Source organism: Coffea arabica, chromosome 2e (assembly GCF_036785885.1).
Source record: "Coffea arabica cultivar ET-39 chromosome 2e, Coffea Arabica ET-39 HiFi, whole genome shotgun sequence".
Lineage (NCBI taxonomy): Eukaryota > Viridiplantae > Streptophyta > Magnoliopsida > Gentianales > Rubiaceae > Coffea > Coffea arabica.
The window spans coordinates 12,306,229-12,324,975 of NC_092313.1; the positions used below are offsets into that span (position 1 = coordinate 12,306,229).

The window sequence follows — 18,747 nt, forward strand, 5'->3', positions numbered from 1 at the left end:
CAGCCCAAATTGTGCAAATCAACGGAATTGCTGATGAAGAATTGAATTGATATGATGAAATCCACTAGCAATAAGAAATCAAAGCGGGGACCACGTAGAAAGTTTGTTCTTATTGTGGGAGATATACTCATTAGTCAAGGTGTTGGCTTTGATGATTGAGCTTTTCCACTTAGCTTCCTACGGAATTGCTGATGAAGAATTGAATTGATATGATGAAATCCACTAGCAATAAGAAATCAAAGCGGGGACCACGTAGAAAGTTTGTTCTTATTGTGGGAGATATACTCATTAGTCAAGGTGTTGGCTTTGATGATTGAGCTTTTCCACTTAGCTTCCTACGTCACTAGTTCTCTTAGGAAACTAGTGCTAAAATAAAATAAGGGAAAGGCACTAGACGAGTGCTATATAAGACATTAGATTAGTTTCTCTCTACGGAGAGGAAGATAGGTAGTTTTAGTCATAAAATAGGATTTTGTTCTTTCATGTTTTGTGTGGTGTGAAGATCTCTTCAGTTGGTTTGTTTTGTATTTTTCTTCCGTCTCTTCCTTTAGACTAGTTTCTTTCATGAAACTAGTTCTATTTCATTCGATTACGGAGAATCAAATTTTCATTTTCAGTTACTAGCAAGAGTTATTTATGTCTTCGAATTCAATTAAATTGCGTGGGAATTTTCTTATGAGGCGTGGCTAATCTTCTCCTCTAGTCAAGGATCAACACGAAGACGCAGTCCCAAATATCTGTGAGATCTAATTAATTTTACGTGTTCCTTAATTTGTTAATATTTGCATGTTTTCTATTTTAATTTCCATGGGATTATTTTGTTAATTGGATATCAAGGGCCCGATGTGCAATTTGACTTATTAATCTCCTGTCAAATTAATCAATTAAATCCGTAATTGTTTAGTTGGTTAATATTAGTGACAACTAGTATTTTCACATACTAGGGGGACATGCAATCTGATTTAAATAACCCTCGTAGCGTGTTATTAATTTGGGTTAGGCTTTTCTAGTTTTTAATGCAATTAGGAAATTAATTCCTACGGTCGTACCTAGGAGTATTTCCTGGTTAGGGGTAATCAACGGTCGTACCTTGGTTATCAATAAATTAAGGAAAAGCTGGTCGTTAGAGTTTATCGGCGACTATAACTAACCTGTTAATAAAATTAAGTGAACCTTCTTTGCATTAATGATCGGATGAATGGACTGTGTTTGCGTAGTTGTATCCTTGGCTAGAATTTATTTATCATTTATTTAATTGCTATTTACAATTGTATTAATTAATTAATTATTTTTAGTTAAATTGTTTAATTATTTTTAGTTTATTTCTGATAAAAATCCCCCGTGTCCCGAACTTGAAAAGAATCGAATTTTTTCCAGTCCCTGTGGATTCGACCCTACTCACTACTATACACAGAAAATTCATTTTTCTCGAGTAGGTATTTATTATTGCACAGGCTCGGCACCTGTCAATTTTTGGTGCCGTTGCCGGGGACTGGCGTTAATCATTTGTTTCTTTTTAAGTTCATTTTTTTTCTGGTATTTTTCTAGTTTATGCCTCGCTCTTCTCGTACAGGCGAATTAATTTTCGACCCTGAAGTAGAGAAGACCGCGCGTAGAACGAGGAAAGAAACCAGGCGGCTCAGGGAGGAGCAATACGATATTGCACCTCAGGAACTTGATCCAGAGGTTGAGCCGACAAATTTGTCTGGTGACAATTCAAGTGATTCAGACCAAGAGGAAGTCACTATGGCAAATGCACGAACACTAAGGGAGTTGGCTGCTCCTGATTTAAATCAGCAGCCCTTGTGCATTACTTTTCCACATTTAAATGATGACACTCCCTTTGAACTAAAATCTGGTCTAATTCATCTCTTGCCCATCTTTTCATGGTCTACCAGGTGAGGAGCCCTACAAGCACTTGCAAGAGTTTGACGTCGTTTGCAACAGTATGAAGCCTCCGGGAATTACTGAAGAGCAAATAAAGATGAGGGCCTTCCCCTTTTCTTTGAAGGACTCCGCGAAAGACTGGCTCTACTACCTACCGCCTGGTAGTATCACCACGTGGGACCAATTGAAGAAAAAATTCTTGGACAAGTACTTTCCGGCATCTCGAGCTGCAAGCCTAAGGAAGGAGATATGTGGCATCAAACAACACCCAAGCGAGTCTCTCTATTAGTACTGGGAGAGATTTAAGAAACTGTGCACCAAATGCCCTCAACATCAGATAAGTGAGCAACTGCTCATCCAATATTTCTATGAGGGATTAGTTTTCAGGGACAGAAGTATAATCGATGCTGCAAGTGGAGGAGCGTTGGTGAACAAAACTCCTCGAGGAGCCTGGGAGTTGATTGAAGGGATGGCTGAGAACTCACAGCAGTTTGGTTCAAGAGAGGACATCCCGACGCGTAGGGTGAATGAGGTAGAAACATCCTCTATTCAATAGCAACTCTCCGAATTGACATCTTTTGTGCGACAACTAGCTGTGGGGAATACATCGCAAGCCAAAGTGTGCGGGGTATGCACTGCCGTGGGTCATCCTACGGAAATGTGTCCATTGGTTCAAGAAGAAACTGCTGAACAGGTGAACATGGCTGGCCACGCGCCCGCGCCAAGAAAGCCGTACGACCCATACTCAAGTACCTACAATCCTGGTTGGAGGGATCACCCCAACCTTAGTTATGGAGGAAATAGGCAGTCTAACTTTGTGCCAAATAGACAGCAAGGACACCTACAGCAGTACCATCATCGCCCACCACCACCACCACCACTTTCAAACTCAAGTTCGTCCATGGAAGAGATGATGAAGCAATTACTTGCTAATCAACAAAAGACGGATTCAGACTTGCAAAGTATGAGGAATCAACTGGGACAGGTGCAATCATTGCAAAATCAAATGAATCAAATGGCTATAACAATCAACCGGTTGGAGTCCCAAGTTCAAGGAAAGTTGCCATCTCAACCTGAGGCAAATCCAAAGAATGTAAGCGCAATGACCTTAAGGAGTGGCAAGGAATTTCAAGGACCCGAACCGGTGATTCCTAAAGACAAGGACGAGGAACGGATTGAGAAAGAATTGGAAGAGGAGGGCACAGACAACAAAAATGCAAAGGTACCCTCGAACCCAATTCCTACAACTAAAACTAATCCACCTCCCTTTCCTAGCAGGTTAGAGAAACCAAAGAAGCAAGACAAGGAAAAAGAGGTATTGGAGATCTTTCGCAAGGTGGAGATCAACATACCCCTGCTGGATGCGATTAAACAAGTACCCAGGTACGCAAAATTTTTGAGGGACCTGTGTGCCAACCGCAAGCGGTTGAAGGGGGATGAACGAGTTATAGTTGGGGAGAATGTTTCAGCAATTCTACAAAGGAAACTTCCACCAAAATGCGGAGATCCAGGTATGTTTACTATTCCTTGTAGGATAGGTAATACTTTGATTGGAAAGGCCATGTTAGACCTGGGAGCCTCAATTAATGTCATGCCAAAGTCCATTTATGCTTCCTTAAACTTAGGCCCTTTGAAAGAGACTGGGATAATAATCCAATTAGCTGACAGGACCAATGCATACCCTGACGGGTTGATTGAAGATGTTTTGGTAAAAATTAACGAATTGGTTTTTCCAGCTGATTTTTATGTGCTCGACATGGAGGATGAACACTCCCGTGATCCGTCACCTTTGTTGTTAGGTAGACCCTTTTTGAGCACAGCCCGAACCAAAATTGATGTTAATAAGGGTACTTTGTCTATGAAATTTGATGGTGAGATTGTTCACTTTAACATCTTTGAGACCATGAAATATCCATCCGATTCAAATATTGGCTCTGTTTTCTCGGTAAATGTTATTGACCATGCTATACAGGAGATTTTTAAAATTTAAGGCAGGGATGAACTAGAGGTCGTCCTGACCAGGCACTTTGAGTCCGAAACGACCTCTAGGGTAGAGTTGAGTGAAGAGCTTAAATGCGTGATTGGATCGTTGCAAACATTACCAACCACGAAGACAAGGTATGATCTTGCACCGATTTTCATACCCGAACCTCACCAAAGGTTACTTCCATCTGTGGTGCAGGCACCTGTCTTGGAACTAAAACCACTGCCGAAACACCTAAAGTATGTATACTTAGGTGAAGGGGAGACACTTCCAGTGATCATCTCCGCGGGTTTATCAAAGGTTCAAGAAGAGAAACTACTTCGAGTTCTTAGGGAACATAAGCAGGCGATAGGATGGACCATCGCCGACATCAAGGGAATTAGCCCTGCGGTGTGTATGCACCGAATTCGACTCGAGGAGAATGCTAAACCCGTACGGCAAGCTTAACGGAGATTAAATCCTCTCATGATGGAGGTCGTAAAGAAAGAGATTTTAAAACTGCTGGACGTTGGAATTATATTTGCAATATCAGATAGCCCGTGGGTAAGTCCAGTACAGGTGGTCCCGAAGAAGGCAGGGGTGACAGTGGAATCAAACCAAGAGGGTGAGCTCGTACCAATTCGAAAGCCCACCGGATGGCGACAGTGTATCGATTACCGAAAGCTAAATGCCGTCACGAAAAATGACCATTTTCCCCTCCCTTTCATTAATCAGATGGTGGAGCGATTAGCATGTCGAGCTTACTATTGTTTCTTGGATGGATTTTCAGGTTATTTTCAAATTGCCATCGCACCCGAAGACCAAGAGAATACTACTTTCACCTGCCCATTTGGGACATTTGCATACCGAAGGATGCCATTTGGATTGTGCAATGCACCTGCTACCTTCCAAAGATGCATGGTAAGTATCTTTTCAGAATATGTTGAGAAGATTATTGAGGTTTTCATGGACGATTTCAGTGTATATGGTGAAAGTTTTGAAAACTGTCTAGATAACCTGAAATTGATCTTAGTAAGGTGTATAGAAACTAATCTCGTGCTTAATTGGGAAAAATGTCATTTTATGGTTGAACACGGGATAGTTTTGGGTCATGTTGTATCATCTACAGGTATTGAGGTTGATAAGGCAAAAATAGATGTTATATCTACTTTACCTTACCCCGCGAGTGTGCGGGAAGTTCATTCCTTCTTGGGTCACGCAGGTTTCTATAGAAGGTTCATCAAGGATTTCTCGAAAATTGGAGCACCCTTATTCCAACTTTTACAAAAAGATGTATCCTTCGAATTCGATGAAACATGTAAGGGGGCATTTGATAAGTTAAAGGAGTTATTGACCTCCTCACCTATTATCCAACCCCCTGACTGGAACCTCCCATTTGAGATCATGTGCGACGCCAGTGACTATGCAGTTGGTGCGGTATTGGGTCAAAGAGTGGGAAAGGCAGCCCATGCTATCTACTACGCATCTCGAGCCTTGAACGGAGCTCAATTGAACTATTCAACCACCGAAAAGGAGTTTTTAGCAGTTGTTTTTGCCTTAGAGAAATTTCGGTCTTATTTACTTGGTGCTAAAGTTATTATTTTTTCTGATCATGCAGCTTTGCGGTATCTGTTAACCAAGAAAGAGGCAAAACCGTGATTAATACGGTGGATATTGTTGCTACAAGAGTTCAACCTGGAGATCCGAGATAAGAAAGGGGCGGAGAATCTGGTAGCAGATCACTTGAGTCGAGTACAAGTCACCGAAGATGACATCCCATTGAGAGAAGCATTCCCCGATGAGCATTTATTTTCTATTAATTCATCTTTGCCTTGGTATGCAGATATTGTTAATTTTCTAGTCACTGACAAATTTCCTACAGGATGGCCTAAGGCAAAGAGAGACAAGTTGAGGAGCGATGCAAAGTTCTACATTTGGGATGATCCTTACCTCTGGAAGCGGGGTGCCGATCAAATCATCCGTAGATGTGTAAGTGAAGTTGAATTTCAATCTATTATAACCTATTGTCACTCTTTTGCATGTGGTGGTCATTTTGAACCGAAGAGAACGGCTCGTAAGGTGCTAGAGAGTGGATTCTATTGGCCAACTCTATTCAAGGATGCCTACTCATTTTGTAAGTCATGTGATAAGTGTCAAAGAGTGGGTAATATCTCTCGTAGGGATCAAATGACTCAAACCCCAATGATTTTTGTTGAAATTTTTGACGTTTGGGGCATTGATTTTATGGGTCCTTTTCCTTCGTCCTTTGGTTTTTTGTATATATTGCTTGCTGTAGATTATGTTTCGAAGTGGGTAGAAGCAAAGGCCACCCGCACTAATGAATCCAAAGTGGTTGCAGAATTCGTTAAGTCTAATATTTTTGTTCGCTTTGGAATGCCGCGAGCAATTGTAAGTGATCGGGGTACTCATTTCTGCAACAAAATGATCGCTGCAATTTTTAGGAGATATGGTGTCTTGCACAAAGTCTCTACATCCTACCATCCTCAGACAAATGGTCAGGCGGAAGCATCGAACCGAGAGATCAAATCAATTCTAGAAAAGATGGTCCGACCCGATAGGAATGATTGGAGTGTGAGACTAGAGGATGCACTATGGGCATATAGGACGGCATACAAGACACCTATTGGCATGTCCCCTTACCGATTGGTATTTGGAAAGCCATGTCATCTCCCGGTAGAGTTTGAGCATAGAGCATTTTGTCTGTCAAACAATGTAATATGGATATCGAGGAAGGCGGAATTCAAAGAAAGTTACAATTACAAGAGTTGGAAGAAATCCGAAATGAAGCATACGAGAATGCAGTGATCTATAAGGAGAAGAATCGGATCTTTCATGACCAACAGATCTCTAGGAAGACATTCGTCTGCGGGCAAAAAGTTTTACTATATCACTCCAAATTGAAACTATTTCCAGGTAAATTACGTTCTCGTTGGATTGACCCTTTTGTTGTGACTAATGTCTTTCATTATGGTGCAGTAGAGATCCAAAGTTTGAAAACGGAGAAGAAATTTGTGGTGAATGGTCACCGTCTCAAGCAGTATTATGAAGGATTTCCAATTGAACGGGTGGAGATGATACAACTGGAAGACCCGATTTGCTTAGTTTAAGCAAATTCTAGACTCCGTCTAGCCAAAGACGTTAAAGAAAGGCGCTTTTGGGAGGCAACCCAATTTTTTATTTTGACAGGTGAAAATGGCGTGCCCGTGCGAAGAGGGCACGCATTAATCTCACAAGGTCCAATTTCAAGGTCAGAGGATGTTTCTAAAACATGGCATGCCCACGCCATGTTGGTAAAATCTCAACATTACGAAGTGGAATCTTGGAGTGCCCGCGCGGAGAGGGCACGCGTTAATGTTCAAAAACTGATTCTCAAGTCAGAGAATGTTTTCTAATCTTGGCGTGCCCACGCCATGTTTGACGAACTAAAAAAAAAAAAAAATTTCAAATTTTTGCAATAAAAAAAAATCAAAAAAATCAAAAAACAATTACTTCCTTTCTTAACATTCGGTTAGTTTTTCAGCAATTCAATTTCTGAAATTTTTTTTTTAAAAAAAAAAAAAAATGTAAGACCAAAAACTATATATTTTTTTTTCTCCTTTCTTCTTTTTCTTTCCTTCTTTTTCTTTTCTTTCTTTCCTTTCTTTCTTTCTTCTTCTTCCCCGCTGCTCGCTTCTTCTTCTTCATTGTAAGCTCCGCCAGCCGCGCGCAACCCAGAGCTGTGCGCAGCTCCTCCTCCCTGTCCATAGCTGCCGCCGACTTCCGTCTGAAGCCCACCACAACCCAGCGTCCACCTCTGCATGCAGCCACCAGTGCCTCATCTCCACCAGCTCGCGTCGACCTCCTGCAGCCCAAGCAATGCCAGCCGCCACCACCTCCATTTGCTCTCTCACTCTCTCTCGCCAAACACCACCAACTGCCGCTGTCACTACTTGCAACGCAACTAGCTCCACTCTCCAGCTCAGCTCTCTCTCTCCATCTCGATCTCCCTCTCCACTGCGTCAGCTCTTTCTCCGTGCGCTACCCAGCGTGCAGCTTTTCCTTCAGTCTCCACCAACAGCCACAGCAGCTGTCCGCAACTCATCTAAGGTCGCAGAGTTCAGCGGCAAACACCACCACCGCGCGCGAACTTTCCTTGGCCGCGCCAATACCTCCTGCCCAGCTCACTATCGCAAGCTCGACCTCAGCTTACCACCAACTCCAGTCGCTCCTCTCCACCTCGCCGGTGCACCGTCGCTTCCCTCACGCGCGACTTCAATTCCAGATCACCTCACGCCACTTGTCAATTTTCGACAGGAGGTGCTGGATTTTTCACTTAGTGAGTTGTTTGGGGCTTCAACTGCAATTTAGGTTCTTGGCAAATTGGTTACCATTTTGAATTTTTTTTTAATTTTATTTCTGCTTTGCTTGGTGTTGTTGGATTTATCAGTGCTTTGGTTGGCCGTTTGATTTAATTTTTCCCTGTGAGTCCACCAGTGGTATTGGTTGTGATAGTTTGCCTCCAATTTCTTAATCTTAAGTGATTGACTGTCCAATTGGAGACACTTGTTATGATTTTGGGTCCAATAGTGTCTAATTTATTATAACTTGTGTCTAATTGTGGGTAAATTGCTGAGATTATTTGTTTAATTGGGAGGTGCCTTTAACACTTAAATTTGCTTATTGAAGTAGTTGCCTTGTGTGAGAGTCTTTTGTCTTTTTCATTTCAATTATTACGTTGATTGGGGTGATTTTGAGGTGCATTGTTTTTGCATTTGGCTAAGTTTGGAACCACAAGTGCTTATTGATTGCATTTACTATAAGTGTTGGAGTATTTCTATAACTTGTGGGTGATTGAAGTGTGCATTTTATTCACTGGGTTGGTTTTCATTTGTTATTGCTTTAAATTTTCTGTTTCCATTATTTGTTAGAATTGTTGTCTGTTGTTGATTTGAGTGACATTTGGAGAAATGGTGAAACCCAAATCTTCTTCTAAGTCTAGAACACCCCGGCCCTTCGACCTCCGCTCCACCTCCTTCAACCCCAAGGGCTGATCAGAGAATTTGATGTCTTGACGATTTCAGGGGAGTTTCGTTGCCCTTCTTCTTACTTTTTCTATATATTTGTTACATTGAGGGCAATGTATACTTTAAGTGTGGGGGGAGATTTGGATTTGATTGGAGTTTCTTTAAATTGTTGCTTTTCTTATTGTTGTCTTGATGAATAAATGTGGCAACTCACTCTTCTATTGCTGGTTGTGATTTATCCTATGAATTTTGTTTAGATGGCAAGTAAAAGCATATTACCTTGGTGAATATCATGAGTTTAATGACTTGGTGCAAATTGTGGTTAAATTGTTTAGGCAATATAAATATTTTACTAGCAATTGTTGTGTGGATTGGGCAATTGTTGATCTTAGTTCTCCATATTAGGAGATGACGTGGGCCATGATCTTTAAATATTTGGTTTTCTGGTGCTTTAATTGTGATTAATAAATGACTCTACTCCGCTAGTGCCGTCACCCAGTAACCGGGAGTCTTCACCACAAGTGTCGACTTTCGCGTCAAAAAGTGGCGATATCTATGAGTAGGTAATTCTGAAACTGTGAAAAGTTGAGTAATTGGTCTCTTTCATCTAAAAATGTCAGAGTTCACGTCAAAAGACTTGAATAGCTTGGGACTGAGCATTTATTGAAAAAAAAATTTAATTATTATCTTAAAAAAAAAAAAAAAAAAAGAGAGAAGAAAATAATAAGTAAGCTTATGATCATGTTGGCCTGCCGATCCTTGTTCTTCAATGTTGAGATTTTGATTTTCAGTTGACCCAATTGCTAACTTTTGCTAGTTTAATATTTTGATTTCTTAGACGAGTTAGCTATGAATTGGAAGAGTCTATGATTTCAGGAGCTAACCGGGAGAAATATGTCTTGACACTTAGCCACTAAAACTTGATTTTGGGATAAGCGTAGCTTGGCAGTAAATGAAATGAGAGTTAGCCATTGTTGAGTTTAGTGTTCCCATACTTGAGGACAAGCATGATTTAAGTGTGGGGGGAATTGATAGGGTATTAATTGTTAATAATTTTATCGTTAATTTTCCTCTTTATCCTTGCCAAATATTGTTTTAATTGTCAATATATATTTATATTTGGTATTTGGATATAATTTCAGAAAGTGAAGCAGAAAAGTGCTAAAAGGGGACCTTCTTGAGAAGATTTCTCCACACGTGAAAGCTTCTAAAAGCTTTCCACCATCAGCCCAAATTGTGCAAATCAACGGAATTGCTGATGAAGAATTGAATTGATATGATGAAATCCACTAGCAATAAGAAATCAAAGCGGGGACCACGTAGAAAGTTTGTTCTTATTGTGGGAGATATACTCATTAGTCAAGGTGTTGGCTTTGATGATTGAGTTTTTCCACTTAGCTTCCTACGGAATTGCTGATGAAGAATTGAATTGATATGATGAAATCCACTAGCAATAAGAAATCAAAGCGGGGACCACGTAGAAAGTTTGTTCTTATTGTGGGAGATATACTCATTAGTCAAGGTGTTGGCTTTGATGATTGAGCTTTTCTACTTAGCTTCCTACGTCACTAGTTCTCTTAGGAAACTAGTGCTAAAATAAAATAAGGGAAAGGCACTAGACGAGTGCTATATAAGACATTAGATTAGTTTCTCTCTACGGAGAGGAAGATAGGTAGTTTTAGTCATAAAATAGGATTTTGTTCTTTCATGTTTTGTGTGGTGTGAAGATCTCTTCAGTTGGTTTGTTTTGTATTTTTCTTCCGTCTCTTCCTTTAGACTAGTTTCTTTCATGAAACTAGTTCTATTTCATTCGATTACAGAGAATCAAATTTTCATTTTCAGTTACTAGCAAGAGTTATTTATGTCTTCGAATTCAATTAAATTGCGTGGGAATTTTCTTATGAGGCGTGGCTAATCTTCTCCTCTAGTCAAGGATCAACACGAAGACGCAGTCCCAAATATCTGTGAGATCTAATTAATTTTACGTGTTCCTTAATTTGTTAATATTTGCATGTTTTCTATTTTAATTTCCATGGGATTATTTTGTTAATTGGATATCAAGCGCCCGATGTGCAATTTGACTTATTAATCTCCTGTCAAATTAATCAATTAAATCCGTAATTGTTTAGTTGGTTAATATTAGTGACAACTAGTATTTTCACATACTAGGGGGACATGCAATCTGATTTAAATAACCCTCGTAGCGTGTTATTAATTTGGGTTAGGCTTTTCTAGTTTTTAATGCAATTAGGAAATTAATTCCTACGGTCGTACCTAGGAGTATTTCCTGGTTAGGGGTAATCAACGGTCGTACCTTGGTTATCAATAAATTAAGGAAAAGCTGGTCGTTAGAGTTTATCGGCGACTATAACTAACCTGTTAATAAAATTAAGTGAACCTTCTTTGCATTAATGATCGGATGAATGGACTGTGTTTGCGTAGTTGTATCCTTGGCTAGAATTTATTTATCATTTATTTAATTGCTATTTACAATTGTATTAATTAATTAATTATTTTTAGTTAAATTGTTTAATTATTTTTAGTTTATTTCTGATAAAAATCCCCCGTGTCCCGAACTTGAAAAGAATCGAATTTTTTCCAGTCCCTGTGGATTCGACCCTACTCACTACTATACACAGAAAATTCATTTTTCTCGAGTAGGTATTTATTATTGCACAGGCTCGGCACCTGTCACTGCGAGACATTCACAAAAATAATTCTCGTAAATGGAGGGTATCCTAGAAGAATTCAAGTATAAACTAAACAGAGAAAATCCTCAATAAATTACAAAAAAAAAAAAAAAATCGCCTCCATTTTGGGGGTACTGTTAGCTTTCAGAAAAATAAGTAAAAACAGAGGGTAGAAAGCTTTTGATTAGGAGGAAAAAGGGTCTAGAGTACAGAGCATGCCATCTTCAACCCAATTTCCTAATTCTCATTTCAAATTCATAACCTGTTAAAATTCAAAACCAAAACCAGAAAATCCGAGTAGCTTGACATACTCAGGAGAGCATATACAGGTCAGGTCGCAGCAGTTGCTTTGAGCCTGCAGAATTTCACAACTGCTGCGAAGGGTTCTGAACCAGACCCATCTATGCCCCACCATACCAAAGCTTGGAAGGTTTTCAAAGCATCAGCAACAGATTCTCTGGCTTGGAAAGTTATGTAATGGTTGGCTCCACAACCCCAAAGTCTTGCGTTTGCCTTCTCAACCTTTTCCAACTTGTACTTTGTGCCCTGGAAGAAATTTAACACTCCTGAATTCACTTCCCTTAAACCGCAGATGCAGAACTAAGGGCGGAAGAGAGCACGTACCTCCTTTTGGTTGAAATCATTAATGGCAGCCACAGAGTAATCGAACAGGTTTTGGCGAGCAGCATTAAAAGGATGATATGGAGCCATAATACAACAACCCGGATAGTGGTTGATATCAAAACCCTAAACGAGAGCGGGCAAATCCAGCTTCACTCAGATAAAATTATGTAGCAGATTATCACAAAAATTTAAAAAAAAAAAAAAAAAAAAGGGGGGGCTTACGTACCTCGCTCTCCCTTATCTCTTGATAGTACTTGGACCATTTATCTACATCGACCTCTTCAGAGCCTTCAGCCCCATCAGGCAAATAATCACTCTTCAACCTATTCGGAAGTCGCTGATTATCAATAATAAAATAACCAGAATCGTCGGAATCATATTCCGATGTAAGCACGTCATCCTCGCCAGTGCCATCGCTCATGTCGTCCTCCCCATCTTTAGCACCGTCGCTATCTTCCATCTCCTCCTCAGCGCCACCGCTCTCTTCATCAAGCTCCTGCTTCTTCTCCGGTGGCGACTGCGTAGATTTTCCCTCATCTTCCCCTCCATCACCAATTATGTGATTTCTGCGTAATTGTTCATCATCGGCCATGGCGATTGATTACCCACGACCCCTACCACTTGCCCTAATTTCCCAAATTTAGGCGCACACCAATTGTTAGAAATATATTTTTTAAAAAAAATGAAAAATGAAAAACCACTTTGAGCATCAGGCTTTGACAAGTCCAAATCCAAAATATATTTCCTTTCGGTCTCCAAGCTCACAATAATATATTTGGGCCTGAAAGCCTAATCCAAACTATGCCCAGTCTCACCATTAATACAATTCAGTTGGGTGAAACCTAAGTCTATGTTCCTTCACACAATGAAATCAGGTTAAAGAGAGGAGACATGTCATTTTTTGTTAATTACATTGCCACATTTGTTTTATCATAAAAATCATATAATAAAATTACTAGTGAGAGGTGCGATTAACAAAAAGTGAAGTATGAATAATATTTTTTCCAAAGAAAAAAAGTTAATAGCCAAACTCGAGATTCTCAATTATTTAGTGATAACTTGACCAAAATGATGATGATGATGCAGCGGAGATGCTCGTTTGATTATTTGCAGATTGACCGAACGCCAAAGCTCTAAATTAGAGAATTAATTATACTCTACATTTTTAGTCAAAGGTAAACTAAAAGCTAAACGCCCTGAAACTTCAGGGAGTAAATGGACCAAATCACATTTCACTGCAGGTGAAACTTCAAATAAGCTTTGTGGAAGAATTTGCTGCCCTTCAACTCCAATTTGATAGTGTCCTAGTAATCATAATTCATATATAAATGAGTTAACGACATTGCTTATCTAACCTTTCACTTTTTTTGCACCCACCAAAAAAAAATAAAAATCATACCACCAATTTTTTTTTTTTTTTGTGGAAATACCAAAAAATAACAAAATAGATTTCTAAAGTTCAACTTTCATTTGATTTACCTGTTTTAATCTTAGTATATAGAAACTTGCAATCTACGTTAGGATCACGCATACAAATCAATGTGCTGTCGGACATGAGCATATGCAAATGTTTTATGGAAAGCTTTAGTCAAATCCTACTTTGTAGAGTCATGTTTCCCCTCTACAGTCAATCAATTATTGTTCCAATCTCGGGGTTCATTTGATAATTTGTAGAGCATTTTTTTTTTTTCTCTTGTTTACCGAACTCACGTCGTTTCCTTCAAAATCCCTCGTCACAATCCTTCTCAGCATCAGCTAATTGATGATCCCACAGCCCAGTTTCTTTCTTTCCCCGGAAAACTCCTCCAGTTTGTTTCCGCTCCTCTCAGGTTGATTCATGGGCTGTTTTGCTCCCTCCTGCAGAGGCCTCAGCGGCAGTCCTTTCGTCCTTCATCTCACTGCCAAATTCACCTGCCTAAAAACCCTTTACATTGAATTCGATTATTCTGGGGATTTTGGAACCTCCCAGAGTAGTGAGCTAGTAGTCAAGTGGAAGATTGGCTCCAAATCTTCATAATGCTTACTGCTAGAAGTCTTGCTTGAGCTTCTAGCAATACTGGTGATGGCAATAATAATAATGTTAATCCTAGAGAAGTCGAGTTACTGGGGAATACTTTGATGTTAATATGGAGTTTGCTGATATCAGGTTCCGTTCGGTGGAAACTCATACTACTATTAATTGTGTTCTTTGGCCTCTGTGGTTTTCTTTTATCACTATTGATTAAATCAGAGATCCTCATCCATGCGCATTATATGAATTTTTAAAATAAAAAAAAAAACCCACCGAATCATGTTGATTTTAGTGCATACTATAAATATACAGCATGAACACCATTAACATTTTTAGTTATCCCATCCTTAAACCAGAAAAGAAAAAAAAAAAACTGCGTATCTCTATTTAAGTGTGAGATAGGGTCTGCTGTTGGTGATTTGTGTTGCGGACATAGGGTCTTGGCTTTAAGTGTAAGAACTGCCAATTTTGAGAATTGTTTAATTTTTTTTTTATGTTCTTCTGGAACTGTAGCTTATTGTGTTCTGTAAGTTTAATCTGGGCACCTGTAAACATATGGTACTTGATTGTCATAAGTGTGATTTTTTGTCTTAGCATGTCAATCTTAATATTGGCACATGATTACATGCTGATCTCAATGTCTTGCTTTTGTAGAATTTTAATATGGACAAGCTTAAGTTTGATGTGCCAAAGTTGCCAGGATGGGTCTCTGCTCTGATAAAAGTTGGAGTTCTTGGAGGTGCTACTATATATACTTTGTCAAAGAGCCTTTACAATGTGGAAGGAGGTCAGAGAGCTGCTGTATTCAATCGTATTGTTGGTGTGAAAGAGAAGGTACGTACACTTAAACCAATAGTTATTATGTCAAATAGCTTTGTTCCTTCTATGTTAATGTTAAATTATAAATTCCCAGTTTCCTTTTGCAACTAGACCTTCTTTTATTTGTCGTTCTCTGATCTGCAATGCATTTTATATCTTAAGTTTCTTCTTAATCTTTCTGAAAAGGTTTTTCTAATTGGTTAATTGTTCTTGAATGTAAAATTGTTACATGTTCAGTTGTCTATTTTCCTGCAATATGTTTCCTATCTCATGTTGAAATAGCAGAGAAATTTTATCCACTTGAAAGAAACTCTGCTCAACACGTCAAAATGTTATTCATATGTGCATCTGTTTTGCATCATTCTGAATTGAGTTTAATGATGATTTTCCTGCATCCTTGATGTTACATAGCCTGCAATTCATTTTATAGTTGTCAGGTTACCTTAGGGTGTAAATTGTTTACTTAGTTAGACTATAAAAAAAAATCACTGAAGACTCATCCCTTTCTCATCATTGCCAACGCTAATGTTGAACAACCCTATGCATATTTATTGCTTTGAAATGTTAGTGAAATGGTTTAATCCTCTACAGTGTTTCAGATAGTCTACATCAGGTACTTAAAAAGCAGTTGTATGATTATCTCCAACATATTTAACTAGAATAGATCACTTTTATATTGAACATCTTGTTTTTAACAGAAATGCCTCCTAAAATATGCTGATATTTGCTGTTTCATTCTTTCAACCAAGGACTGCAAAACAATCATAATGATGGACCCAACTTCTGTATTTTCTCATCTCTTTATGTCATCCTTCTTCAATTTTCCTTTTGATGTTTACTTTTGGATGTCGAGAGGAAGGCAGGGGAAGGGAAAGAGTCAGTTGGAAAAAATGACATCTCCATCATCATGTAGGTGTACCCTGAAGGAACTCATTTTCTGATTCCCTGGTTTGAAAGACCCACAATTTATGATGTTCGTGCACGTCCCTATATTGTTGAGGGTACTTCGGGCAGCCATGATCTCCAAACGGTAAGTATTCTTGCGCTTATTAAGTTTACAATTAATATACTGTTTTGCCTATATAAACTGTTGAAGGTGGACTTTATTGACCTAATTAACTTAATGAATGCTCCTCATGCACCATTTTAAGCTAAAAGAAAATTAGAATATCCGAGCTCTCCTATATTTGTTTCCAGCTTGAGAACATACATCGCAAGAAACGGTTTCACCACTGGGAATCTAGCCTTCTCTTCTCATGCACCACATTTTGGCTGTTCCAAATTCTGAGCAGTTTAGGAGTCTTATTTTCTATTTGTTTCATGCTTGGATCTTCGACTTGTTTCCTATTTGCCATTTTCTTACAGGTTAACATAGCTCTTCGCATTCTTACGCGCCCTGTGGCAGATCAACTACCAACCATCTATCGAAGCCTTGGTGAAAACTTCAATGAACAGGTCCTGCCTTCTATAGTTCATGAAACTCTGAAGGCCGTTGTTACTCGGTACAATGCAAGCCAGCTCATAACTCAAAGAGAGGTGAGGACCACATAATTGCTCCAGCAGAGGTCTATAACTGAAAGGAGAATAAAGAGAAACTTTTGATATACAAGAACTTGTTATTATCTGGAAGTGCATTTCATCGGTCACATAAACATGAAAGTGACATAAACACGAGCCTTTCTAAGTATGACAGTCAGATCAATACATTGATCTTTCCAACAGATATCTGTCAGGTGCTTAGTTTTTAGTTGCGCTCAATGATACATTCATTGGATCCTGTTTTCTCTTTTCTAAGAGTACAGGAGGTTTACACTTATTGATTACTGTTCCTGCAGACTGTCAGTCAGGAGATTCGAAGCCTTTTGATTAAAAGAGCAGCTTCCTTTAACATTGCACTTGATGATGTGTCTATAACTAGTCTGACTTTTGGAAGGGAATTTACTGCTGCAATCGAGGCAAAGCAAATAGCTGCACAAGAAGCTGAGAGGGCTAAATTTGTTGTGGAAAAAGCTGAACAGGAGAAGAAAAGTGCAATAATCAGAGCACAGGTAAAATAATTTCTTCAGTTAATTACACATTATTGTATGTGCAAAGTTTTTTTGTGTCTGTTTTTCATCCCGTGGCTCTCTCATCTCTCTTATTGTACTCAAAACATGTAACCACAGGGTGAAGCCGCGAGTGCAGAGCTAATTGGTAAAGCTACTGCTGAAAACCCTTCATTTATCACACTTAGAAGAATTGAGGCTTCAAAGGATGTTGCTCAAACAATATCAAACTGCTGCTAATCGCGTGTACTTGAATTGAGATGACCTGTTGCTCAACCTTCAGGGAATGAACTTGTCCATCTCTAGTCTGAGGAAATGAATTAAGAAGGATCTCAGCTTTTCTTAAGTCGGGGGATTTTTAGGTAGGTGGTGAATGATATCAATAGCCATAGTGAGTGTTCAAGCCCCCGTTCAGCATTAAACATTACAGATGTTTCTAAAACTTAATTTGTAGTACCTCCTTTGCAAGGCATGTGATGTGGTCATTTAACTACTTTAAGCATTCTTTGTCTTGTTAGTCAACATTTGCTGGAATATTTACGCTCTTACTCATCACATTCTTGGACTTTGTGAACGGCTGGCTTAGTATGGCCATCAAAATCTTTAAGCCTTTTGGTGTTCACAAGGCTGGCTGTGATTTTATTAAGACGTTTAGGTTAACAACTATATACTGCTTTAAGCAGACTGAAGTCATTTACCTTGTTAATTTATCCTCTATTTTCATTGTATGTATGTTTCACAAGAAATCAGAGTCCAAAGACAGCAGGCTCCAGGACATCATAATTATAGCATGGACTTTGCCGTAAATAGATTAATGGCTCTGTTTGGATTGATCATTTTTTCAAAAACAAGTTTTTCAAATATAATGCTATAATGAAATTTTTCAAAAACATCCCAAAAAACAGTTAATTTAAACGGAGCTATTGTCTTTCTTGCTTTCTATTGTCTGCAAGGTTAAAAAGCAGTAGCCACGATGTTTCTGTTTTCACGGTAGGTTCCAACATTTGGCTTTGTCTAGTATGTCAAGTTAAAATGGTATTGCACTTGAACGTTATAGGGTAAACAAGTATAGATGTTTTTCTGTTTCTTTCTTTGTGTAACCATTTTTTGCAACTTCTTGGAGTGATACCTGTGGCAGCTAATAGTGGATCATTGAGGGACTTGCAACTATCCAAATTCTGGGATGTCTAGACAGGAGAGTACAAAACCACGTTTGGGTAAATCGTACATATTTGCTATCTGAATCTAGAGTAGATTGGGGGGCTTTTTCTATTTCCTCACCGTCCCATGGCATGGTTGGACTTTGTATCTTGAAGCCGGTTCTGGCATTGTCATGCTTTTCCTTGTTATGTGGGCTGTGGAGTTGAATAATGGAATCGGAAAGGCACAAAAGATGGAAGTCAAAAGTTTAAAAGAAGTGTGTTTGGCGTGATTTTTTCAATAATTTAATTTTTAAATAATTTTTATTTATGACGTCATCCGGTTCGACCCCTATCGACCCCCGGTCAAACCCATTGATCCCTGACCCCTGATCTCGGCCAAGTCGATATCCGGTCCGGTTCTGAAAACATAGGTTCTGCATTGTCATGCTTTTCCTTGTTATGTGGGCTGTGGAGTTGAATAATGGAATCGGAAAGGCACAAAAGATGGAAGTCAAAAGTTTGAAAGATAATTAGAAGTGTGT

At 39.1% G+C, this 18,747-nt stretch overlaps 3 protein-coding genes across 3 annotated transcripts; 2 read left to right on the top strand and 1 right to left on the bottom strand.

Annotated features, from left to right (window-relative positions):
• Positions 1 to 2,545: 2,545 nt before the first annotated feature.
• On the top strand, positions 2,546 to 3,877 carry LOC113728570 (uncharacterized). The gene has a single exon (XM_027252962.2). It carries the CDS (start codon positions 2,546 to 2,548, stop codon positions 3,875 to 3,877), a length of 1,332 nt encoding a protein of 443 aa, XP_027108763.2.
• Positions 3,878 to 11,578: 7,701 nt separating this feature from the next.
• Positions 11,579 to 12,979, bottom strand: LOC113730997 (uncharacterized). The gene is made up of 3 exons (XM_027256019.2): positions 12,415 to 12,979; positions 12,189 to 12,311; positions 11,579 to 12,110 (listed from the first exon to the last, which is right to left on the bottom strand). Exons 1-3 carry the CDS (start codon positions 12,778 to 12,780, stop codon positions 11,895 to 11,897), a joined length of 705 nt encoding a protein of 234 aa, XP_027111820.1. The 5' UTR covers positions 12,781 to 12,979; the 3' UTR covers positions 11,579 to 11,894.
• An 827-nt stretch (positions 12,980 to 13,806) lies between these two features.
• On the top strand, positions 13,807 to 17,618 carry LOC113730998 (prohibitin-1, mitochondrial). Its single transcript, XM_027256020.2, has 6 exons — positions 13,807 to 14,334; positions 14,854 to 15,033; positions 15,932 to 16,048; positions 16,384 to 16,554; positions 16,854 to 17,066; positions 17,184 to 17,618. Exons 2-6 carry the CDS (start codon positions 14,863 to 14,865, stop codon positions 17,301 to 17,303), a joined length of 792 nt encoding a protein of 263 aa, XP_027111821.1. The 5' UTR covers positions 13,807 to 14,334; positions 14,854 to 14,862; the 3' UTR covers positions 17,304 to 17,618.
• Positions 17,619 to 18,747: the final 1,129 nt, after the last annotated feature.